The following is a 21,876-nucleotide window of genomic DNA, read 5'->3' as shown; positions in this document are numbered from 1 at the left end:
GGGTTCGTTCCCATGCCAGGGGGCGCTATTCCGGACATCGGCGAACTCCGCCATATTGTCGAATTCTGTATTGGCGGCATTTTTAGCCAACCAGAGCAGACCTCTGGGTCAATCAGGGCTGAGAAGACGGCGAATTCGACAATTCGCAGGAATGCGCCATTGCCCAGAATAGCACCACCGGACCGCACGACATAATACATTATTACGTACATTTTATTGACTTGTTTATCAAATAGAGCCCGCAAACATGTTAGCTGCGTGGGCTAGAAGTCGCGAATAAGTGATGTGATTGGAAGGTACATACATTCAGTCCTTGCGGTCAACATACATCCAAAGCACGTCAATCTGTGGTGAAGCGCCTCCTTGCTTACGCAAAACAAAAGCGAAGAAACATAGCGAAAGCTCACTCTCTGGATTCCTTCAACACCATAATTTAAAAAATTGTCTATACTCATTCAAGCCTCCGTAAATGAAGTTACACCTCATCAATCTTACGCGCTTTTTTCTTCAATTTAGGATCAAGTCAACTGCGACACTAATATCTGACATTGTGGTGCACCGACTTTTCAAATACTATGGTCTACGGCTGCCAGCTTGTGAGTGCTGCAGTTAGCGTTACTTAAGCTGCACACGTGTGAGGCGTTCCACGGAGACACTGCACGCTGCGGTACAAGCAAGGCTGGCGTTCTAAATAAGATCCAACATTTCAACAACAAAAAAAAAATACCGTAATTCGTTCGAATCTCAATCGCATGGGGCAGAAAAGAAACTAATGTTAGAGCGTCGCATGGCCCATGCTGAATGCATGGGCCATGCATTATTTTGATTATTTTGTCTCTTTGAGGATTAACACAAACGCAAAATGCATTGATATTTCTTCCAAGGCGATCTCTTTCGTTTGACATATACATTGTAATATTAAGAGGCACCAATTTACCCCGGACACCTCCTTGACTTCCTGTTACCGCTGCTTCTGGATAACCGACAGTGAGCCAAAAAAAAAAAGAAGACAAATGGCGCGCGTTCTCAATCACCGTGGACGGGTGCACGGCGCAGCCGCTTGCGACATCGTTTTTGGCCGCCATCCTTGCGTTGCGAAGGTGAAGTGTACGATTGCTAAAGCGAATCATATTTTTTGACAACTAGAAGTTTAGGGGTATTTTCCTTCTTGTTATGCGGAAATGTTTCCACGGTGTCGTAAGTGTAGAACGTGCAGAATATAGTGTTGTTTATAATTACTATGTCCCCAATACGACGTCGAGAGCGAAGTTGTCCGGGCAGCACTGAACCATGGAGCTGAACTCTATACCATTTTCGGTAATGGAGATCCTTGGACCCTGGCCGTACGCGTCGATGACACAGAAAGCCACGAAAGCGCTCTTGAAGGTAAACATTTCGACAGAATTTCCTGTCTGGTTGGGAAATTGATTAGGACTTGAGACTGACTCCAACCAAATAACTGAATAACTGAGCCGAATGGGCTCCGAAACGTCGGGCTAATAAAGTTCAGTGATTTGGTTGGAGTCAGTCTCAAGTCCTAACGAAAGCGCTCTTGACATACATCAAGTCGACAGGCCTCGGCAACCGTGTGTAGACTCGGTGCGAACCTTCGACTGTGCGCGAAACTGTGCCGTTTCGTGCCCTGCTTTGTCTTTGGCCGCTGTGCTTAACCTTTCATGCGTGACAAACTATCCCGAATTTCCGCTTTGGTGAAGCGCAGTTGCTAATGAACAAGACACGAGACCATGTAAAGTCTCGAGCTCACCCAGTATCCGCACTTGAGGTTCGCCGCCAACACCAAGATGGCGGCTTGCAGCAACACCCAACTCAGCGACAACCACAGTGACATAGTCCGCTCAAGATGGTCCCAGGCGTTGAAGGTGCTTGGAAGGTCGAGAAGCAGCACAGGAAAAAAAAAAGGTACAAACGCCCGTTTTGCTACGATGTCGGCGGCCGGCCAGCGTAAAGCTAGGACAGCGTTTTCATCGCCGATTGGACGTTCTCTGCATCCGGGACGTTTGACGAGTGCGGTCCTGCAAAAGTGCGAGGTAAGAACGCGAGCGATGACATACGAGACGATCTTTCCTGTCGACGATGGCGAGAGATCACCGTAGCGAGGTGTCTCCATGCACTGCGGCAAAGCGCGCAGGTATGCAGTACAGCGCCGCGAATCCGGCGCGAGAACAATGGAAAGCGCCGTGGAGTAGTTGCATGGCATGCCAGCGCGTCTGAAATCTGCGTGACCACAAAAGGAGCTTAGTTTCTGTACGATGCAAACTTTTGAAGGAACGGTCCAGCAGCTGAATGTGGAATCGCGGCATTTTGCAAGTATATACTTTCTATGCCAGAAAAGCACTCACCACTCCTCTTACCATCACCATCCATCCTAGTACTTTCACTCCCCTTCCCTCTTCCCCAGTGCAGAGTAGCAGGCTAGAGCGCACTAGCTCAGGTCGACCTCTCTGTCTTTCCTATCAACAAATTCTATATATATTTTTTTTTTCTATGCCAGAAAACAGTTTAGTAAGGTTTGTAAGCAATATGATGTAATCCGCACGCTTTTCGGATAAGTGGTGTCCGAATACATAATTTTTTTGCAGTCCAGGTAAATCCCGTTGGTTTCATGGATTGCGGTACGGGTAAGGATGCGCGAAAACAAGCAACAAAGGACTTCTTTAGTCATATTTCGTCAGCTTCCACATTTTATGGTACCTATTTCAGACACCTAAAAGCTTTATTGCCGGCTGTCCAGTTTATGGCACCAAAAATGTATTTAAAACAATCTTCCCCTTGTACGAATATTTCAGAAAACGCCAAGATAGGAATCAGTAGTTAGGCATTAACACATAAACATTTTATTTTTCTGGAAGAAATGTGTATAAGCAGATGCAGGAATTTTTTCTCATTCATTGATTCATTTATTCATTTTAGCTTTTATTGTCACTACAGCTCTAGTAGCATGAGGAAACATCAGCATAGTACAGTTGAATGAAAGAGGCAATAGAACTGACCAACGAAACAAGTTTAGTCACAATACTCCCACTCGCTCAGTTAAGCTCACGCCCCCTACATTGTGAAGCACGGTCAGCAGACAATGATGACTTCTTCCGGGATTTCAGCACGAAAATCAAACTGGAAGTTACGGAGTAACTTGAAAAGCGCGCGTTTGTCGCTTGCGATGCAATCCTCAAGGTGGCGCTACTTACTAAATAAATTAAAGATTTAAAAAATATAAAACAAATATGATGTTTTGACTCAATAAAAAAGTTACCGCGAGCTTTTTATTCATTTTAGGCTTAATTGTACTTAGTTTTGACATTTTGTAGTAAATGGTAGAACGAAAATGTTTCTAAACAATATACAAAACCACGTTAACTAATCTAGCAACGTTGATACAAGAGACGTAGCCTCCAAGATTACTAATGCGCACAATGGCAATCTCGGAAGCCATGCAAAAAGAAGGGGGGAGGGGAGAAGCTTAGTATTGTGATCTCTAGATGCCGCATCTTACGCAACTGAATCCGGAAAGACGTTCGGAAAGCCGGAAAGACGTCCGTCCGTACGTCCACGCCGTACTGACAAAGAAACTGGGCGGATTTGCTGTGTCGGACAACGTGCCGGTTCCTTTCGCTCGCCAACCACACGCAGTGCCGGGTGTATCCGTCCCACTCTTCCCCGAACTCCCGCACAACACAAAACTCCGCAAAGATGGCCCACCGTGAGCGCACCTTCATTATGGTCAAGCCCGACGGCGTGCAGCGCGGTCTGGTCGGCGAAATCATCCAGCGCTTCGAGAAGCGCGGCTACAAGCTCGTCGCTATGAAGTTCATGCAGGCCGACGAGAAGCTGCTCCAGCAGCACTACTCGGACCTGGCTGGCCGCCCTTTCTTCAACGGTCTGGTCAAGTTCATGCAGAGCGGCCCCGTCGTCCCCATGGTCTGGGAGGGCACCAACGTCGTCCTGACTGGGCGCGACATGATCGGTGCCACCAACCCGCTCGAGTCCAAGCCCGGCACCATTCGCGGCGACCTGTGCATTCAGGTGGGCCGCAACATTGTTCACGGCAGCGACTCCGTCGCCAGCGCCGAGAAGGAGATTGCGCTCTGGTTCAAGGAGAGCGAACTCGTCTGCTGGACCCCCCAGATCGAGCCGTGCGTCTACGAATGAAGTACGGACTGTATTTGCCTAGAACGCACTGTTGACGTAATATTTTTCTATACGCACCTTTTTTTCGGACAGAATGAAAATAAATCGACCAATCTGATTTGCCCGGAGTCGGGACGGAATTGGGAGTGAACCTGTCTTTTTATTTTGCTAGGCCTCGTGCCTTGTTGCCTTCGACGGCATTCATTCACCTTGTCATTCATTCAAGCACTTCTTTTTTTTTTTCTATCTTTCCTTCGCGTAGTTGATCATACCAGAAAACGTTCAGGCATTGCGCTATTCAGTTATTTTATATTCGGAATCGGTTGACGGGAAGGCGTGGTGGAACCGCTTGGCTTGCTCCCTTGCGTGACACATGGCACGCTTCGCACATTCTCGACAGCCGCACCGGTTGTTCGATGAAAGTGTACGGGTTTATTATGTGACACACGAATGAAGATCATTAGTGCCCTCGTCTCGGAAAAGTTGGCGTGACATGAAATTCGAGCGACCTACTCGAACAGTGTCCGGGCGGACACATGGCACGCCATGTAGAGCGTAATATTTGGCGGCCGCGCGCTACGTGGCAAATACTTACTTTTGTACGTCGATGCCTAAAAAAATGTATCTCATTGTTGGCACCCGCTTGCAGTGCGCTCTGTCCAGAGCACATCCGAGAACGCGATATCAGCCCAGTGCCAGGTCAATTTCATTCATTGAAGCATTGCCGTCGTTATGACCTTGACACCGGCCATAAAAGAGGTCAAGTGCACGGCGCTTATAATTCAATAAGGATAGCCGATTGGGCAGGCTATTATGGTATGGCCTTGTTTTTAGCGCAACTCGGGTTGAGTGTAAAAGACGAGAATAAGACAAGCAACAAAAGATAGCGTCCATCCTGTCATCTTGCTTCTCTTTTCCGCACTCAACCTGAGTTGCGCTAAAAAACAAAACAAGGTCTAATTCAATGTTCACAACTCCTGGCATCGCAGCTTCTATTAGAGCTGTATACACTTGGCACTCGCTTGTTTACGGCACGTTTTGAAAAAGGTTGCGCTTAATTTTTCGTTCTATTATGAACTTGACCCAGGACGGGCGTAAGGTGACCTTCACGCCTGTGTGAATAAGCAGAATAAAAAGGTCACATACAGAAATTTTTTTATTACTGTTTATGAGTTCACGACAGTCCCTCCACCCACTTTTTAGTTTTCGACTAATGTCACTGCGTACGGGATTAAACAATGGTGGTTCAGACACTTTAGGATTTGGAGCAGGAAAATGTTCTGAAGCAGTTTAGGAGCAGCCACACCAGCATTTTGGAGCAGTTTCACAGCAGAAAGATTGCTCTTTTGGAACATTTGGAGTAGTACAGCAGTAATCTGTGGCCATTTGGCGAAGCTTACTACTGTGCAGTCAGTAGGTGCTGCAAAACAGTGAAGCAAGACAAAGCGAAGAGTGACCAATTAAACTTGCCTTCCCACGCACGGTATTACATGCACGGCACGTTGCGAACATTTTACAGTGGAGGTGTTAGAACCTCGCTGGGTTTCATGCGTCCGCAGCTTCGCCGAGCTGGGGCAGAGAGAGTGAAAGAGAGAAGGAGATTCTTGATGATGGGAAGGAAAGGTGGAGGTAAAGTGCAGCGCAGTAACTGTCTCTCAGCAGAGGACACCTCAACCGCGCTGCACAGGGGGTAGGGAATGAGCATAGCCACGCTGCGAGGGTGGCTGGAGCCCAGCGAAGGAGAAGGAGCGGCGCGCACACGAGCGAGGAACGCGGCCCGGATTCGTGCCCTCTCCTGTGGCGCTCGAGGGAGGAGGGGCGTACTTCTCCGGCGGCTGCCTCGATGACCTCCTCGCCCGTAGCTCCCTACAGAGTGGAGACAACAGCGGCGACTACTACGACGTTGGCCACGCTAATCGCGAACGCCGTAGTTGACACCTTGGGTGGACGCCGTAGGGACGCGTTGCCGGCGCTCGTGTGGCCTTCCCCCAGCTCCACTGGTCTCTGGTGTTTGGGATAGCAGAGCCACGCATCACTTATTTTTTGGGGGGGGATGGGCAAGGAACCTAATTTTGTAGGTTAACAAGAATACATATATGTGCATGGGCACGAGACAGGCATAAAATTACAAATGTAGGTGGTGGAGGTAAAAACTTTAATTTGTCAACAGAAAGTTATTTACAAGATTACATGTGGGGGAAGTCTTGATGGCTTCGCGAGGTGGCTGTCGGACAGTGTCTTACGGCGACTTCTAAAGCCCAGGTCACGGCAGTTGAACCGTGGGTTCCGAGATGGTCACCGCAGCCTCCCACTGCTCTCGGTTGGATAGCTACCATTTGGCTCTAGGTTTGAGCTCGGAGCATTCGTGCAAGATGTGTGCTAAATCGGCTTTGTCGGCCTCGCATAGCGCACATTCAGGGGAATGTATCTCTGGGTAGACTATGGATAGTTTGTACAGGTTGGTGAAGGTGTGTGTTGGGAGTTGCCCAAGTGTCCGACTGTACCCGAATTTGCGCCATTAGGCATAAGACAAAAATTGATGGCAAAAGTTTTTTTGCATTCCAAATGAAATATGTGCTTTGATATGCTTTACTGCACTACACAAAATGTGTATTACACCCGTAACAATGCTAGAAGCTCGACGAGACTGTGCATCTATGAACGGAGCCAAGATGAGATGCCTCCATACCGTGCGCTGCAAAGATGATGGTGGTGGAGAAAAATGTTTGTACCATCTCGTACACTCGCTTTCGTTGTGAGGCGGTTTGTCGGCTTCCCGTGTGTCATGTGGCCTCCGCGAATAGATACAAGTCGATTCGGCGTAAAATCGTTAACTTTTGTCGCCGACACCAGACCACCCTTCGAAGCACTACCGATTACGCCTAACGGCCAAGACAGTGTGCTGTGATGCGATCGGGAAGCTTTCCACAAGCCATCGCGGAAATCTTACTGCTAGTATGCTCGTATGAGTGGCTTACCAGCTGTCGGTTCCGAAATCAGGCATATGTTTTTGACAACCGTTGAGGCCGACAACTACTGCAATCGTGCATAGAAGTTGACAAAAAGTTTCAACTGCATGTGCAAACGCATGAACACACGTCTGTGATATGATCTGCGTGCCGTCCAGTGGCTAATCGGTCCTATGTCTTCGAACATAGGCGCTGCTTTTGTCGCCGTTCCTTTTATCGGCGTTGACAATATATAGGAATTGTGAAAAGAAGACAAACAAGGCACTACTTCCAACTAATTTTATTTGCAAGAGCCCCCCTCGTATATACACATTCACCATTCAAGTCGTAGCGCATGCGACACAACCCATGATAACTGTATCGCTACCTGCACGAGATGGTACCCCACTGCACACGCTCACACCTATGCATGTCTGCAGAACACTACGATTGCAGTCACGTGTAGGTGTGAGCATGCGCTTTGGGGCATCATCTCGTGCAGGTAGCAATATAGTTATCATTGGTTGTGTCGCATGCGCTACGACTTGAATGGTGAATGTATATAACCGACGGTTCTTGCAAATAAAAAAGGTATAGCAACTGTTTCAATTGGATTCAATGACCCAGACGACCCTTGTAACAGGACAGGAATGCCTCATAATCAGGTTGTGGTTTCACCATGTAAAAACTCCAATATTAAATTTTATTTTGTCCCGAAACCAAATGAGCACCGTGGTAAGGCTGCATGCAGTGAATTGACCTCAGCCGAGTATTTCACCAAATGTACAAAAAATAGAGTACTAGATAACAGAGTTGTGAACTGAATTTTTCAGTGTTCACAAATAGATACGTTTAGCTAGCTGGGTATAGTTGCATAACCCTACGGAAAACACTGCATTGCCATGAAAATGTGAAAATAGCGCACTTTTGCACAGTTGGCGCAAATGGCACTTGAGTGAGCGCAGCCAGGAGCAGGCAAGTAAAATTGTAGCAAAATGGCACAAATGGCGCAGTTGGACCACCCCTGAATAAAGGTTTGTGACTCGGTACATTCATTTGTTATTATGGAATATCTTTTACTGTGCCATCAACTCAGGCCCATGGCATACTGGACTAGGGATGCCGCCCACATTGGGCGACTCCACCGTAAGCTCATTTTAACAAATAAAGATTACTCCTCCTGCGCAACAAGCGGTATAAATTGAACAATGGGTCACTAAATGTTTTGCAGACAGTGCACCTTTAAGTGTCACATTTATAGTGGATGGCCATGCTAATGTTTATGTGTTTGCTTCTCCTCAAGGCTGGACTTGAACACTATGCACATTTCCACGAAAATGAATGTATCACCAAGGACAGTCAGAATGACACACAGGAAAACAAATAAAGAAATGGAACTAGTCTAGGCAAAAACAGGATGCTTGGTCACCAAAGGCCTAACCAGCATGTACAGTTGGTCACAGAAGTTTACAGGACATTGGATTTGCGAAAAAGCTGGATTCCCACGATGCCAGAGCCACATTAGCCTCAAATTCGTTGTTTCAGTAGCTTTAGAGACCAACTTAGTAAATTAGAAGCACCATGCCTCAACAAAACAAATGCGCGATTGCCATGGAACCCGTGTCTTGTAAGCTTGTTATTTTATCTCGCATTCTCAGACGAGATTTGCACCACCTATCATCTTATTTTGCAAATTCCACAGCATGGAAGAGGCAGAAGCTTTTCATTTCTGAACATTTTTTAATGGGATCATCAGGCAGAATTCCTGACTGGCAATTGGCTTCCAGCAAGGGCATTAGCTGCTAGCCGTTCCTGGAGAAGGTCGACGACCTCTCGACCATCGGGTGTGGCCACCACTGAACCTTCATTGATGGCTCGCTGAAGCAAGGTTTCCCAGTAGCCACACTTCTTCAGGAACTGGTATGCACTGCAATATTAAGTTTTGTGTTTTAACACTGTGTCAGAAAAGAAAATATGAATTTTCACACACTGGACAGGCCCACATTTTTGATGCATTGCTTTGCCTTCAGTATTGTATCACTTAACAACCAGTTCTGTAACTCTCCAAAGCAATTGGCTTTCCCTGATTCCACAATAGAGAGCGCTACTGCATATACATTTTAGCAATATGTTTGAGGACAATACTGGGATGGAAACTCAAACAGCAATGTGAGCAGTGACACCTGGCAACGTTATTTTCAAACCAGAATGAGCCAAAATATTTGCTTGTGTGAAACCTCATCACTGGGCTGGTTAGGCTAGGAAAGGTGTGACACTAGAAATTAACATTGCTGCAAAAGTTTTGATGTAGTCAGACAGGACTACACAATGCAAGAAGCCCACATGGTTATGCTCCAAATGGTGCCAAAAGATGGCGCTACCAGTGTTGCTGTTTATGGCTACGTCACCACATCTAGCTAACATAGTAATGCTAAAATATGTATGTGCTGATTAAAAGACTAATATGCTTGATGCCTGTGCTCTCAACGCTAAACAAGCTATTAGCGAACATTGTTTAACTGCGCGAACAAACGAACCACAAAGACAGCAAGGGACATGTACGGGTGAAGACATATGTAGTTTAGAACTTGTTGTTGGGCGAGTTGGTAGATATTAGCGAACATTGTTTACCTGCGCGAACAAACGAACCACAAAGCTTGTAGCTTTGTGGTTTGTTGTGAACCACAAACAAGCTATACAGTACAAAAATACAGCCAGAATTTCGTGCAGCAACAAAGCAAGCATAGCACAGCCACTTACTTAAACAAGGCATAGTGGTCGTTTTCTGCCTCCTTTACAAGCCGCTTCACAAGATTCAGATTCTGGATGGTCTGCAATAAAAAAGTGAAATATGTAGCCGCAGTGAAACTGCTTACATACATATCACCATTCATACGGGTAAGTGAACTGAATTTTAGGTAAGTAATTAATTATATAATTACTGCATTGAGAAACTAACAATATTCACCACTAGTGTTAAACAAACTCCGAAAAGAGCACTCATGCTTCTTAAGAACAGACTTCTGGATGCCTCAATTTAGAAAATGTTGACACATGTTCATTTCAGACTGTTCATGTCAAAATAAAGGTTGATTTGATTTGATATGTCCAACTGGCCCTGTTCTATGTTACGTATAAGCTTTCAGAAACATGGGCTGCAATTTTGTAGCAATACCTACAGCTAAATTCTACGCGACTCTTACCATCGACCGTATCCATCCACCATACGCCACCCATTGATAATGCAGAAGAAGCATTGCTCTGACCACTGACAAAGCACACAAAGGAACAGCGTCGGAAAAGGCAGCGCCACAAAATTACGGCCAGGAGTCCATTATACGTAATAGTGCAGGCTGGCAGCTCAGTGAGCAGATCCAGCACTACTGTCAAACCTTGTATCCATGATTATTATATAGAGGTTCTATCGTACTCCAAAACTCTTCCATAACTGCCTCAGCTGAACACAAAGGGTCATTATTTGATAAGCACAGCCAGTTGAGCAAAGCTTTTAAACATGTTCTAGTCTGCTGTCATGACTTTGTGACAATTCAGCTTTTCAGGCTTCTAAACTGGGCCAGGACACTTATGCAAGAGAAGGTTGGACTTTGATATTGCGTACAGCACTTGTTGTCAGATGACAATATGTCAGCATGTCATTCCATCTCATTTGGAGACCGAAGCTTTCAATGAAGATCCCTGCAACATTGAATCCATTCACTTGCATAAGTTTCAAGCATAATTTCTTCTATACCAAAATGTGAAATTACTTTACAAGCTACCATGAGGTATAAGAAGGTTCACTTGCTAAGAGGCATACAGTGACAATGCATTTTCTTGCACTAAGTACTTTTACCTCTAAGAGGCTCAAATTTCACCCAGCAGGACTAGATGAGATAAAGCTAATTTCGATGCTCTCGTCATACATTCATACATTGCAATCTCAATATAACAAAGCCACATTGGATATGAAAATGCCTTTGTTATATCTGATGTTCATTGTAACCATGCAACCTGTATTTGTAAAAAGAAAGAAAGTGTGATCAGGTCTATGCAAAAGAAACGCAAATGCAAGGCCAGCAAAGGGTCTCCAGTAGATTTTGATGGTGGTAAGCAGTGCTGAAACCAAAATTACATACACAGGCTCTGCATGGGCACTACATAATTTGCAATCACATGTGCTGACCACACAGGATTGGCATGTTGGCCAAAATGCGCACATGCATCTTGAATGTGCAAATTCAAGTTGCCCTCTGCTGAGTAAGTTGTCGGCCTATTTTTCAGATACGGAGGAGGACACACATGGTCCCGAACTCTGCCACTATGGCCATCAGTCTAGACTCATGCGTGTGATCACATGCTCGATCGCCAATGAGGTACAAATGTATGAAGAGAGAGCTTCCTGTAGTGGCTCGTCCTCAGGTGCCCTGTTGGCAACTTTTTGTCAGCTGTAATGCCTAGACCACTAGGCCAGCAACTTTCACTTTATTGAGAGTGGGCAACCAAAGTTGCAGTTTGGTGACAAGTCAAATTTTGCTCGCGGCCACCATTACTGCAGCATCATGCTTGCGGGCCATGTCCAGAAAACTGTGCGACATACCGTGTGGCATCTGAAATTTACGTTTGCAGAATAAATTGCTTCTAAGGGTAGGTGACGTATGATGCCCTGAAGAAGTCTGAATAATCGCGCAGGTCAGAAAAATCAGATGTCTAAAAAATAAGCCGGCAAGTGCATTTGACATTTCTGCTACGAGAGCACACATGATGAGTCATGTGCAAAGAAATGCTGTTTTGCGATGAGCGTCATTTGATGCCGAACCCTGCATTTTCAGTTTTGTTACAGCACAACACTGCTCCCCTGAAATGAAGCATGACTAACCTAATTTCAAACTTCCTTCGTTATATGCGATAATTTGTTTTATCTGGGTTTATTATACTGATATACAGAGTAAAATATAGATATTGTTATCCAGGCCAGAATGAAAAGAAATGAGGTCATAAATGGTGAACAAAAGCCAATATGTAAAGGACTTTTCAGGGGTTTGTTTATGTGTGCTCACACGAATCTTAAATCCCTCTACAATACGACGAAGCACCAGTGGTCCATCATCCTTGGACTTCATCAGCCGAGCGGCCCAACGCTGGCAGAATGGTGAGGCGTCTGGAAAGAAACAGCAAAAAATTTTAGTATGTAGTCTTGAAAGAGCTCCTGAGAAGTCATAAATCTGGGTGTGCAGATGAGCTGGTTGGCTATAATGGCAATATAACTAGTATCATAAATGGACATAAAAAGGAAGCCGCAGCCCCACGAATTCTAAAGTGATCTAAATCAGATGCCAACACAGATTGAACACTGTAGCTCCCTAAAACAATACGAAGGGAAACAAGAACACAAAAATGAAAAAAGCAATCTGGTCTCTTTTTGCACTGTTCCACCAAAATGAGGTTGCACCAACTCCCCAAAGATTGTGTTTTGCTAATCTTTGAAGCAGGGCAGTTAGCACATGTAACCATGATTTAATAAATTGGTGGGTGCGATAGATTTTGTTCCTGTTGGATAAAGTTATTCCTGCCTTCACGGACACTCACTATTGGGAACATAGGCAGAAACAAGTTGACATCATTGATGGCTCCACCAAAACCCTTGCCTATTTGGATACTTAATCATCTTCAATGGTTTCTGCGTCAATTTATCTCTCTGCCACGCAACAGTTTGCTCCTCTTGCCTTCAACAAGCACTACATTTTTCCATTATTACTCCCAATTCTGGGCAGCCGCATCAGCAGCTCTGCTCCGACACCTGTGGTAAACGCGCGTTTTGCTGACACAACAGCAGCCACGGAGCCTCTTATGACAAAAGTGGATTAGAAAATGCTGAAAAATAAGTGATCACCTAGACAGGCACGAACGGACAAAAGCGATGTTGCTCTTCCTTTGGTTAACTGATTTATTTATTGACTGATTCATGGGACTTAACATACCAAAGCAGCACCGTGGCTATGAGACACTGCAGTGGAGGGCTGAAGGTTAATTCAGATCACCTGGCGTTCTTTAGCATGCTCCTAAATCTAAGCACGTGAGCATTTTTTGCAGTCTGTCCCCATTTAAGTGCACCCGCCACAGCAGGATCAACCCATCACCTTGCGCTCAGCAGAAACTCCCCCATCTTAGGAAACATAACAGCCCTACAGTTCAGAGACAGGTTCACAGTTCAGCAGGCAGGTTACGCATGTGGACCACTTCAAATCATTTCAGGTCCCATCAAATGATCAGACTATTTTCATTTAGCATGTTTGCTTAGTCTATCTTGACATTTCAGTCCCTTTTTTTTAACAATACCCAATTTTGTCGTAAAAGACAACCATCTGAACATGAAAAAGCAGTCAAGTGGTTGCAATGTCTTGACAAGCAGGAGCCAACCTGCATTTCGAGCAATGAGGCGGTCATCCTCAGAGACGATCTCAATGGCAGCCGGCGACTGACAGCCACTTTCGGTTTCCTCGTGGCCTCGTTTCTGGCTTTCGAGCCCATGAAGGTTGCAGGCTTCCATAAACCTGTCAACAAAACATGCCAGTGACAGACATGAGGAAAAGTGAAGCCAGTTTCTTTTCTTAAAGAGGTACAGACAAAATAATGTTGCACTTTGGGTTTCTTTTGCTTTTCTTTTTTTTCTTGCTTTTTAGGCAGCTTTGGAGTCCATAAGGGCAATGTGTTGTTAGATTTCCTCAAATGCGCAACAAATTATAAGTTATATCGTATTTAATGGAATCAGTTCAATATGCATGCCTGGCGCAGCTTGTCTTCTTGATGTAGGGTGTGTTGATGAGCATGCTATCTACATAGCAAAAGTAATAAGTAGTGGTCACATGGTTCACAAGTCATTGACGCAAGGTTCAGTCAGCCTCGTAGGTCAGGTGCAGTCGTCACAAGCTGTGCAATGGCTGCGTCATTGGCGTTCCAGTTATTTCTGTGCTTCAATGCACAAAAAGGCATTTTGTCGAAAAGTAAGTTGAACAACTGTGCATTTTTACCATAGGTTCGACAGTGCTTCCCTCAACACTTGCGCTAGTTTCAAGCTTAATTGCAAGTGAATGTGCCTTGAAAACTCACTGGCTTCAATTTGAAAATTGCAGCATGCACTGTAAAGTGTGTATGGTAAGTGAAATTTTGCTAATTGGTCACTTATGTATTTGACTTCTTATGCAAGTGATGTTTGTCTCTGAGTATTCTAGCACAAAGAGTACATTTGTCTTGTACATCACAGGCAATCTAAGATTTCTATGAACATTAAAAAAATTCTAGTGCTACAGTTCACTTTCACTAATTCAACTCGGATGGGACTGACAAAGTTACTCGAATTATTCGGCAGGTCAACTTAAACAAGAGGCAGAAAGAAATGCCGAAACACATCGCTGATTCGTTTGACAGTACTTGCCCGACACTCACACCTCTAAATTCAACATGCATGCACTTTGTATGCGTTCAAAGTAGAAAACTAATTTACAAATGACGTTGGAGCTCCTACACAAAGGAGAAACGAAGAGCGCACTTGATTTTTCCATAAGAAAAACGTAGCATATCTCAGATTCTGGCAAAAAAGACAGATGAAACATACGAACTTTACCTTCACAGAATACAGATTTATTTAAACTTTATGCCACTTGTCATAACTTTCAGAGAAAACTTTATCGCCGTCTGTGAACGACATGTCCTCCCTACAGATTGTTGTGTGTTTGATATTTTACATTTCACAAACTACTCTGCAACTATCGCAAATGGGATGATGGCCATCACCTAAACTAAGCACTTCGCCAGTTTGTCAAGCAACTCTCTGGAACGCCACCGACACATAACACAACTTGTTGCCACTAGCTTAACAAGCGAAACATATTATCGTAAAATCTTAACTTATCTTTCAGCCTTCATAATTGAAGACTGAAAGCAGTGTGTCATCAAGCATTGTACGCGAGTCGGCATCTTGTGTTACAATGTTGATGTCACTGGCTCTGGCTGTAGGCTGCTACAAATACAGATCAGTGGTTGCGAATACAGCAAATGGAGTTTTTGTTTTATGTCCAATTGCACCGTGCAGGCAATTTTCAGACCACATTTATTGGAAGAAAAAAGCACACATTATGTTCAGGTAAATACTGTAGTTACTCAATGTGTGCTACCTTTCTCGCTAGAATACCTTCCTGTGGCAGGCTAAAAGTTGGTGTTTCCAACAGGGGATGGCATGTGTTCAACGAATTAACTGTCTCCTAAGCTCTGCCGAGACAGATGCTGCCAGTAAAGACGTTGCAATTCCAGTCACCATGGCGGTCAGGTCATGGCCATGGTGGTGACTGGTGTCATGCTAACAAGTCAAATTCAAATTATCTGGCGAAATCCAATTATAGGACCGAAACAACTAATGTTTAGGCTGGAAAAGATGTATGGGTACTAGGTGGGACCTTCAGTAAGGATCAAATCAACCAAAAAAAGTTAAATTAACCCAAGTCGAACTACTAACAAAAGCCTAGTCTACATATGAAAGTACACTTTTTATGGGGGCTTGAATTTTTTTTCTTGCATTAGGCCTTTAAGATTGCATTACTGCTTTGTACAACATTTTACATTATGAAATGGATGCCATGCATATCCTAATCCTTTAAAACAAGTCCCACAGCTACAAATCCTATACCTTCAGAGAAATCGACCACGTGCAACAGAAAAGGCAGCTAGGCTGAACATGTGATGTCCAGAATGTGGGTAAAAGAAGGAATGTCTCACTTTTCAACGTCACTTTTGTCCCGAGAGTTTCCCGTCGTGACGTTGACTGGAGCCTCACTCAAGGCCTGAAGAGAGAAGTGTGAACTGCAGTATCACCCCTTCGTTGGCATCTTGCAATGACAAGCCCCGGCTTCAAACAGTGTTGCAAAATTTCAGAAGTAGCCCAGTGAAAAATTACAGGGTGTCCCAGTTAACATGGACCATGTTCCCAAATAAAACGAAGCCTTTTGTGCAGATGAAACTTTATGTTGTTCGCAACATCCTGGATAAGCCTATTTCTTTGTGGTTTTATTAATAAAATAGTTAATACTGATAAATCGGCAAACTTTTTAAATTTTATCCTAATGGCAATGATGTCAATGCTATATTTGCACAGAATATTTGAAAACGTCATTTTCAGTTGTTTGCAATGTTTTTTTCATAGCTATTTTTTTTCTGTGCTTAAAAAAAAGCTATTGTGGCATGCAAGAAGTGGACTACACGGGCTCTTTAATGGTTTTGCAGCTTTTCCTTTCAAAAAAACATTTTTTTTCTTAATTCAATTTTACAACCCGCAATTTTGGCAATGCTTGGTCTTTCACCATCACTACAATGCGATGATATAATAGCAGAATCCTTGGGAAACACGTTGAAGCGGACTCTTATGGCCATAAGTAATAATGATTATACCGCTTGCAGAAGCACTGCGATGTTCTCAGCAAAGGCCTCCACACAGCGGTTTGTATAGAGGACACAGATGTAGTGCCACTCCTCCAGTGAGTTGGTCAACGTTGACTTGAAGTCAACTTCCTGCAGAACAACAATGCCAACCTGAGTGTCACTAAATTTGAAGTTATAGTCACACAATAGACATCTTCACTCTACAAAAGATTTACACCTTTTGAGGTGTATCTTGTTCCCAAACAATAATCATGTCTTGCTTGTGTTTCCTTTATTGAAAACTCTGTGTGCACTTGCTGCTTACCTGCCAAGAATGTTATATTACACTAATAATACGCCGACTGTTCATGACCGGGAAATACCGGCCAACTGCATTAAAGAGAGAAAAGGCACTCGAGATAGATGACAATTACTGTTTAGGGTTAAAATAAGCCACAGAGGGTGCAAGCTTTTCGTAGATGGTTGATTGCTACGTAGAAATTTTCCAGCTACAGTGAAATGCATTTAAACTTCAAACTTTAAAAAGATCTCTAAAAGAAACACTTTAAAAATAGCTTCTGTGCTCAACATTGCTTTATTACTAAAATTTTGCAACAAGACTGAATTTTGTGGTCCAATTTCTTCTATGAAATATTTGTAATAGGCGCTTGTTGGCTTGTCCAGACTTCTATGTGCTAAGAAGCAGGAGGACTGAAGAGCGCAATACTTGGTCAATTGCTTTTGCAGACGCAATCACTTTCACCAGTTGATGTCTCCAGGAAGCAGTGTTCCTCGCGGTGCCAAGCATGTTCCATTTGCCCAGTGCCACGAACACTGCTGCATGTATTAGTCGAGTGTACAGCACCAAAATGCATGAAAGTGACTGTATCACTGTAAGTCGTTGACCGAGAATACAATCGCATCCCTGCAGCAGCTCACTTCGCTGATGGGCATGGTGTACTTAAATGGATGTTTTCCCTTTTTTTCTGGATGACCAAGGCAAGCAATGATTACAAGTGGAAGAAAATCTGAAAACTGACCACCATTCCAAGGTAGCATTGTTATCAAATACAATTGTAATAAAATATCATGACTAATTTTGGCCTGTTCTTATCAGTTTGTCTAATTCACGCATTTTTCAATATGCATATAAAGATACACTGCATTGTCATCAATGATACAATTAATTGTAATCAAATATCATCACCAATTTTTGGCCTGTTTTTTATCAGTTTGTCTAATTCACCCATTTGTCAAGATTCATATAAAGACACACTGTAAATGTTCAGTTTGCTTAAGGAAATTTTTTGACAGGCCATGCCACCTCCTGGAACTTGTCTTGATGAATTATCTACTTGTGCTCACCTTACCCAGTCACCTTTCAGTGAGTAGTTATTTGCAATAAAAGACTTTTCTACATGCTGTTGTAACACGCACCGAATTAGTTAGTAGTGGAAGCAGTGACTTTCCAAAGCGTTCCAGGTCAGTGCAATACCTAGTTTAACATCATTAAGGAAATATTTTAAACAAAAAGCTCATTAATCGGTTAAAAGTTCGCACATCAACAAATGAATTTCACCAGATCCGTGTATATTGCACTGACTAAGGAGGTCAGAGGTTCATCTAAAATTTTTCACTACTCACATGTTATATGGTAATGGCCAAGCTATCCAAGCATTCTATGCTCAACTACATGAGCAAAGGAAGAGTTAACATGATAGCACAAAATCTTTTTGAGTGACATTCCACAAAACCTCGATATAACAAACACAACTACAGCAAAGTGTCAGGTACACCAAAGTAAATCTAAGCTGTTTCTTGTTGATATCAGCACTTAACGAATATAAGCTTATAAGGAATATTAGACAAGAAAAAGGTATTCTCATGTTGGATGGCAACGGGGTTGGACCACAGTTGACATTGAGAGCTAACATGACAGCACAAAATATTTTAATATTTACACATTCGACACATAGTACTGTTCACACTAAAGTTTGATCACATCTATGCTAATTTTAGCCATTATCGCCAACAAGACGCCACTTTACGCAGACTAATGTTTTGCAACAAAATATAATTTTATTGTGCTTTAGACCTGGCCACCAACGCCATCAAACATCTTAATTTAGCCACAACTGCAAAAGGTTTAAATATCACTACTTCACAGTTTTGTTAACACGACCTGCAACTGAATAATGCCAACAATGTGACTTCCAAGTTTCTAACTTGTGAGTAAATGTTAGCACCCCACAAAGCTCAGTTTGCCAGCTGCATCAGTTGAACAACAAACCAATAGGGCACTTCGAGTGTGAGGCTTTAGCACGCTCAGTACCATGTGACACCATGTTGAGAGGCCCCTAGCTTAAAGGCCAACTGGAATGAAATTTCACTTTGTCTAAACATTGGTTATAAATGACACTATATACCATTGAAACAAACTTGACAAAATTGCAGGGCTGGTAAATGTCTTAATTTTTTTATTAGCAGCACTTGAATAGCATGCAGATGATGCATGTGTGCATTTGGTGATTAGCGAATGTGACAGAAATCCCAGTACATTGCCTCCAAGATTTTCAGCGTGCGGTAGGTGCCACCTAGTCTCTAGGGTCATGGTGCAAAGTCACACTGGTTCTCATCGATCTAAGTCGTGTTATGCCTGGGGTGTGGTAATAGTAGCACTTCTTTTCAGTTATTTGTTCATCGCGGATTATGTATTTGTCAAAATTGCAAGAAACTCCACATATACACACGTGCAAAAACTGCAGAAAGTTCACTAGTTGACTTGTCATCCGCAGTTAAGGGGTTAATGACCGTGTAGACTGAAAAGCATCAGTTTACATGCTGCAATAGGAAGTTTTTACCAAACACAAAGCACCTTTACTTTAATATGGCAATAGCACACAGGAGGTCTGCGCTGGAGTTATTTTAATTGGCTGCTGACAGCATATCTGTACAGCATGCTCAATATTAATTCTATGCAAAGGATACAAGTCCAAGGTGCCATCATCGGGAGCAATAAAACACAACACGTACGCTTGTTGCTCTTTTTTCTCTACGTCTGAAGACTCCTTTGTGAAAGCTTGATGGAAACACATCGCTGTGCCAGTCGTCTTCTCACCAAAGCTGCTCAGTGAAAACATTGTGAACGGGGCAACAGCAAGACATTAGTGGCAATGCTACTCATTTGCGAAATTGTGATAAATGTCATATACTTCACATTAACACTATTCAGCAAACATTATAAACAAGCCAACAGCAAGACACATACTTATTTCAAAAGAAATTGTGTAGATCCAATGCACATCTCAGAATCTATGTGAAGCAAACCTTTTGTGAGGCAGTTAATCAGATGCTATTATTTGCCCCTTTCATTTCTGCATCTTTTGATGCAACAGAAACTAGCACATGTGCTCTCACGCATGCTCGCTACGCAATCTGACACATGTGGTGATCATTTCAAAGAGGTGGTTGGCATCGGCACATTAGTATAGATGCACTAAACAATGAAGAGAGAAGGAAAAGATACTGTGACTTAATAGTTAGTGCAGTGAGCTGCTGTGCTATGAGACCACGGTTCAACCCTACCATCCAGCCCGTTAATTCTTTTTTTAATTATTATTTTTTTAATGTATGAGCTATTCGGCAGAACAGCAGCAGCACCCAGAAGCCACGGTGAGGAAAGTCCGGGAGTGTTCGCAAAGAAAGTTAATACTGCAGACCAGAAATTGGCCTCAGCAGGAGGGGTTACATCACATAAGATTACAAGTGATTAAAACTGACAAACTAATAGTACCAAATGCCACGTGAGGTCTGCCACATAAACAACGCAGGGTGAGTTGACACCCCCTTGTTTTTTTTTTTTTTCACATTTCTTACATAGGAAACTGAGGTAGGCAAGAGAAAAAGCAGTCCAAACGACTGCATAAAAAAAGGACAAAATATCTAATGTAATTATACTCCTTCCTGGAAACGCACTGAAAGCTGACATATGGGCAATTCATTTTTTGCCTAACCATGAAGCGGCTAGAAGCAAAACGTACGTCATTTCCATCGAGTCCACATTGCCCCTCGTGTCCTGTAAGTCTCGTGCCACTTTCTTGATGAGGAAGCAGCGAAGATCCGTCTCAGCAATGGCACCAAGGTCAGTGGCAAGCAAAGACAGGCTGTAAAAAAAAATTTTTAATGTCACACGTTTGCAATTGTTGCTTAATTTTCACGAACGCTGCCAGTCAGAACTGTTGTCATATTGAGCTTGTACCGTAATTAATCGAAGCAGAGTAAGAATAACAAAGCGCTTCATTAAACATTTACAAAACGATACATGTTCACTTCCTTCAGCTCAGCGTGTTAATACGATTTCAGAGTTTGCTTTATGGAGATAACAGCGGTTGCTTTTTCCTCCAACGTGAGCATCAGTACTCCTAATCACTTCGAGCGCAAGAAAAATTTTCTTAGATTAGTTTTACAAGTAATGTATCGGGGCCCATCCATGCGCCACTGTCTCGGACTTGACACTGCCACTCAGACAAGCCTTTATCCAGCGTGAGAGTCGCAAAAGAAGATAGAACAGTGCCTACAAGCATGAGCGCAGCATGGAAGACCCGCAACAGGGGCCTGGCAAAAAATGGCACGTTCGGCGGAAATTGTGAGACACCAGCGATCGGTAATGACTAAAACGTAAACACATGCGTCTATGGTGTTATAGCACTACTACAGGGAGGAAATGAACTCACCTTTCCTTCGTTTGAGACTTTGGTGGTTTCGTCGCCACAGGCTTTTGCGAAGTTTCATCCGCCGAAGTTTCGGTTTCGGACTGCTGTTGCTGCTGTGTTTTGGGACTGTTCATAAGGGAGATAAACATTACAAGCCATGACTCTAAAAAACGACAGCCTTTTGCGAAGTACCTTATACACAAGCGAAGATGCTAACGCACACGGCTTACCTGCTGGTGTAAAGGTACACAGCATAAAACGTACCCCGAAGCGCCGACGCCGATGACTGATTTGACTGCGTGCTGGCCGACGAATCGTACCCCGTGCTGTCCATGCTTGACGCGCGCTTAGTAGTCGGCATGCAGTACACAAGCGACTGGGTGGAGTGCGTCACCCTGACGTGCAGTTGAAATAGTTGTGACCGACTTCAGCGCGCAGCTAACAGCGCTTTTAATTTACCTGCGTACACAACTACGGTTCAAAACTACGGACGATCTGTGGGCGGCCATCTTGGTTTAGGTTATGGTTTAAGTAGTGATGTTCTTGTTCACTTGACGTCAGTTTCGGATACGAAATAAAACAAAAGTAAGCTTTTTTTATGCCTTTAGAAGATACTTGCAATGTTCTTCTTCAATATTTGTAGTGAATAGTGCCTAAACAAC

At 43.6% G+C, this 21,876-nt stretch overlaps 3 protein-coding genes across 3 annotated transcripts in view; 1 reads left to right on the top strand and 2 right to left on the bottom strand.

The window, feature by feature from the left end:
* The window catches only part of LOC135900729 (lysosomal alpha-mannosidase-like), a 140,801-nt gene extending 138,754 nt beyond the window's left edge, over positions 1-2,047 (bottom strand). Inside the window, exon 1 of the mRNA XM_070524701.1 lies at positions 1,766-2,047. Within this exon, the coding sequence (XP_070380802.1) occupies positions 1,766-1,849 (84 nt within the window). The 5' untranslated portion in view covers positions 1,850-2,047. The remainder of the gene's footprint in view (positions 1-1,765) is intronic.
* Positions 1-21,740, bottom strand: part of LOC135918306 (protein Njmu-R1-like) — a 148,680-nt gene extending 126,940 nt beyond the window's left edge. The window contains exons 1-11 of the mRNA XM_070524409.1: positions 21,445-21,740; positions 21,236-21,340; positions 20,543-20,665; positions 19,491-19,625; positions 17,940-17,997; positions 16,533-16,652; positions 15,864-15,928; positions 13,512-13,645; positions 12,152-12,252; positions 9,855-9,925; positions 8,830-9,021 (exon numbers count right to left, since the gene is read on the bottom strand). Coding sequence (XP_070380510.1) covers positions 8,847-9,021; positions 9,855-9,925; positions 12,152-12,252; positions 13,512-13,645; positions 15,864-15,928; positions 16,533-16,652; positions 17,940-17,997; positions 19,491-19,625; positions 20,543-20,665; positions 21,236-21,340; positions 21,445-21,575 — 1,218 coding nt within the window. The 5' untranslated portion in view covers positions 21,576-21,740 and the 3' untranslated portion in view covers positions 8,830-8,846. The remainder of the gene's footprint in view (positions 1-8,829; positions 9,022-9,854; positions 9,926-12,151; positions 12,253-13,511; positions 13,646-15,863; positions 15,929-16,532; positions 16,653-17,939; positions 17,998-19,490; positions 19,626-20,542; positions 20,666-21,235; positions 21,341-21,444) is intronic.
* Positions 3,571-4,286, top strand: LOC135918310 (nucleoside diphosphate kinase-like). Its single transcript, XM_065451975.2, has one exon. It carries the CDS (start codon positions 3,709-3,711, stop codon positions 4,165-4,167), a length of 459 nt encoding a protein of 152 aa, XP_065308047.2. The 5' UTR covers positions 3,571-3,708; the 3' UTR covers positions 4,168-4,286.
* Positions 21,741-21,876: the final 136 nt, after the last annotated feature.

This window comes from Dermacentor albipictus, chromosome 8 (genome assembly GCF_038994185.2).
Source record: "Dermacentor albipictus isolate Rhodes 1998 colony chromosome 8, USDA_Dalb.pri_finalv2, whole genome shotgun sequence".
Classification (NCBI taxonomy): Eukaryota; Metazoa; Arthropoda; class Arachnida; order Ixodida; family Ixodidae; genus Dermacentor; species Dermacentor albipictus.
The sequence above is the reverse complement of the archived record's forward strand: the minus strand, read 5'-3'. Positions and strand labels throughout refer to the sequence as shown.

Bases quoted from the DNA above. Each gene is read 5' to 3' on its own strand.
- LOC135918310 (XM_065451975.2), top strand. From the start codon at position 3,709: ATGGCCCACCGTGAGCGCACCTTCATTATGGTCAAGCCCGACGGCGTG.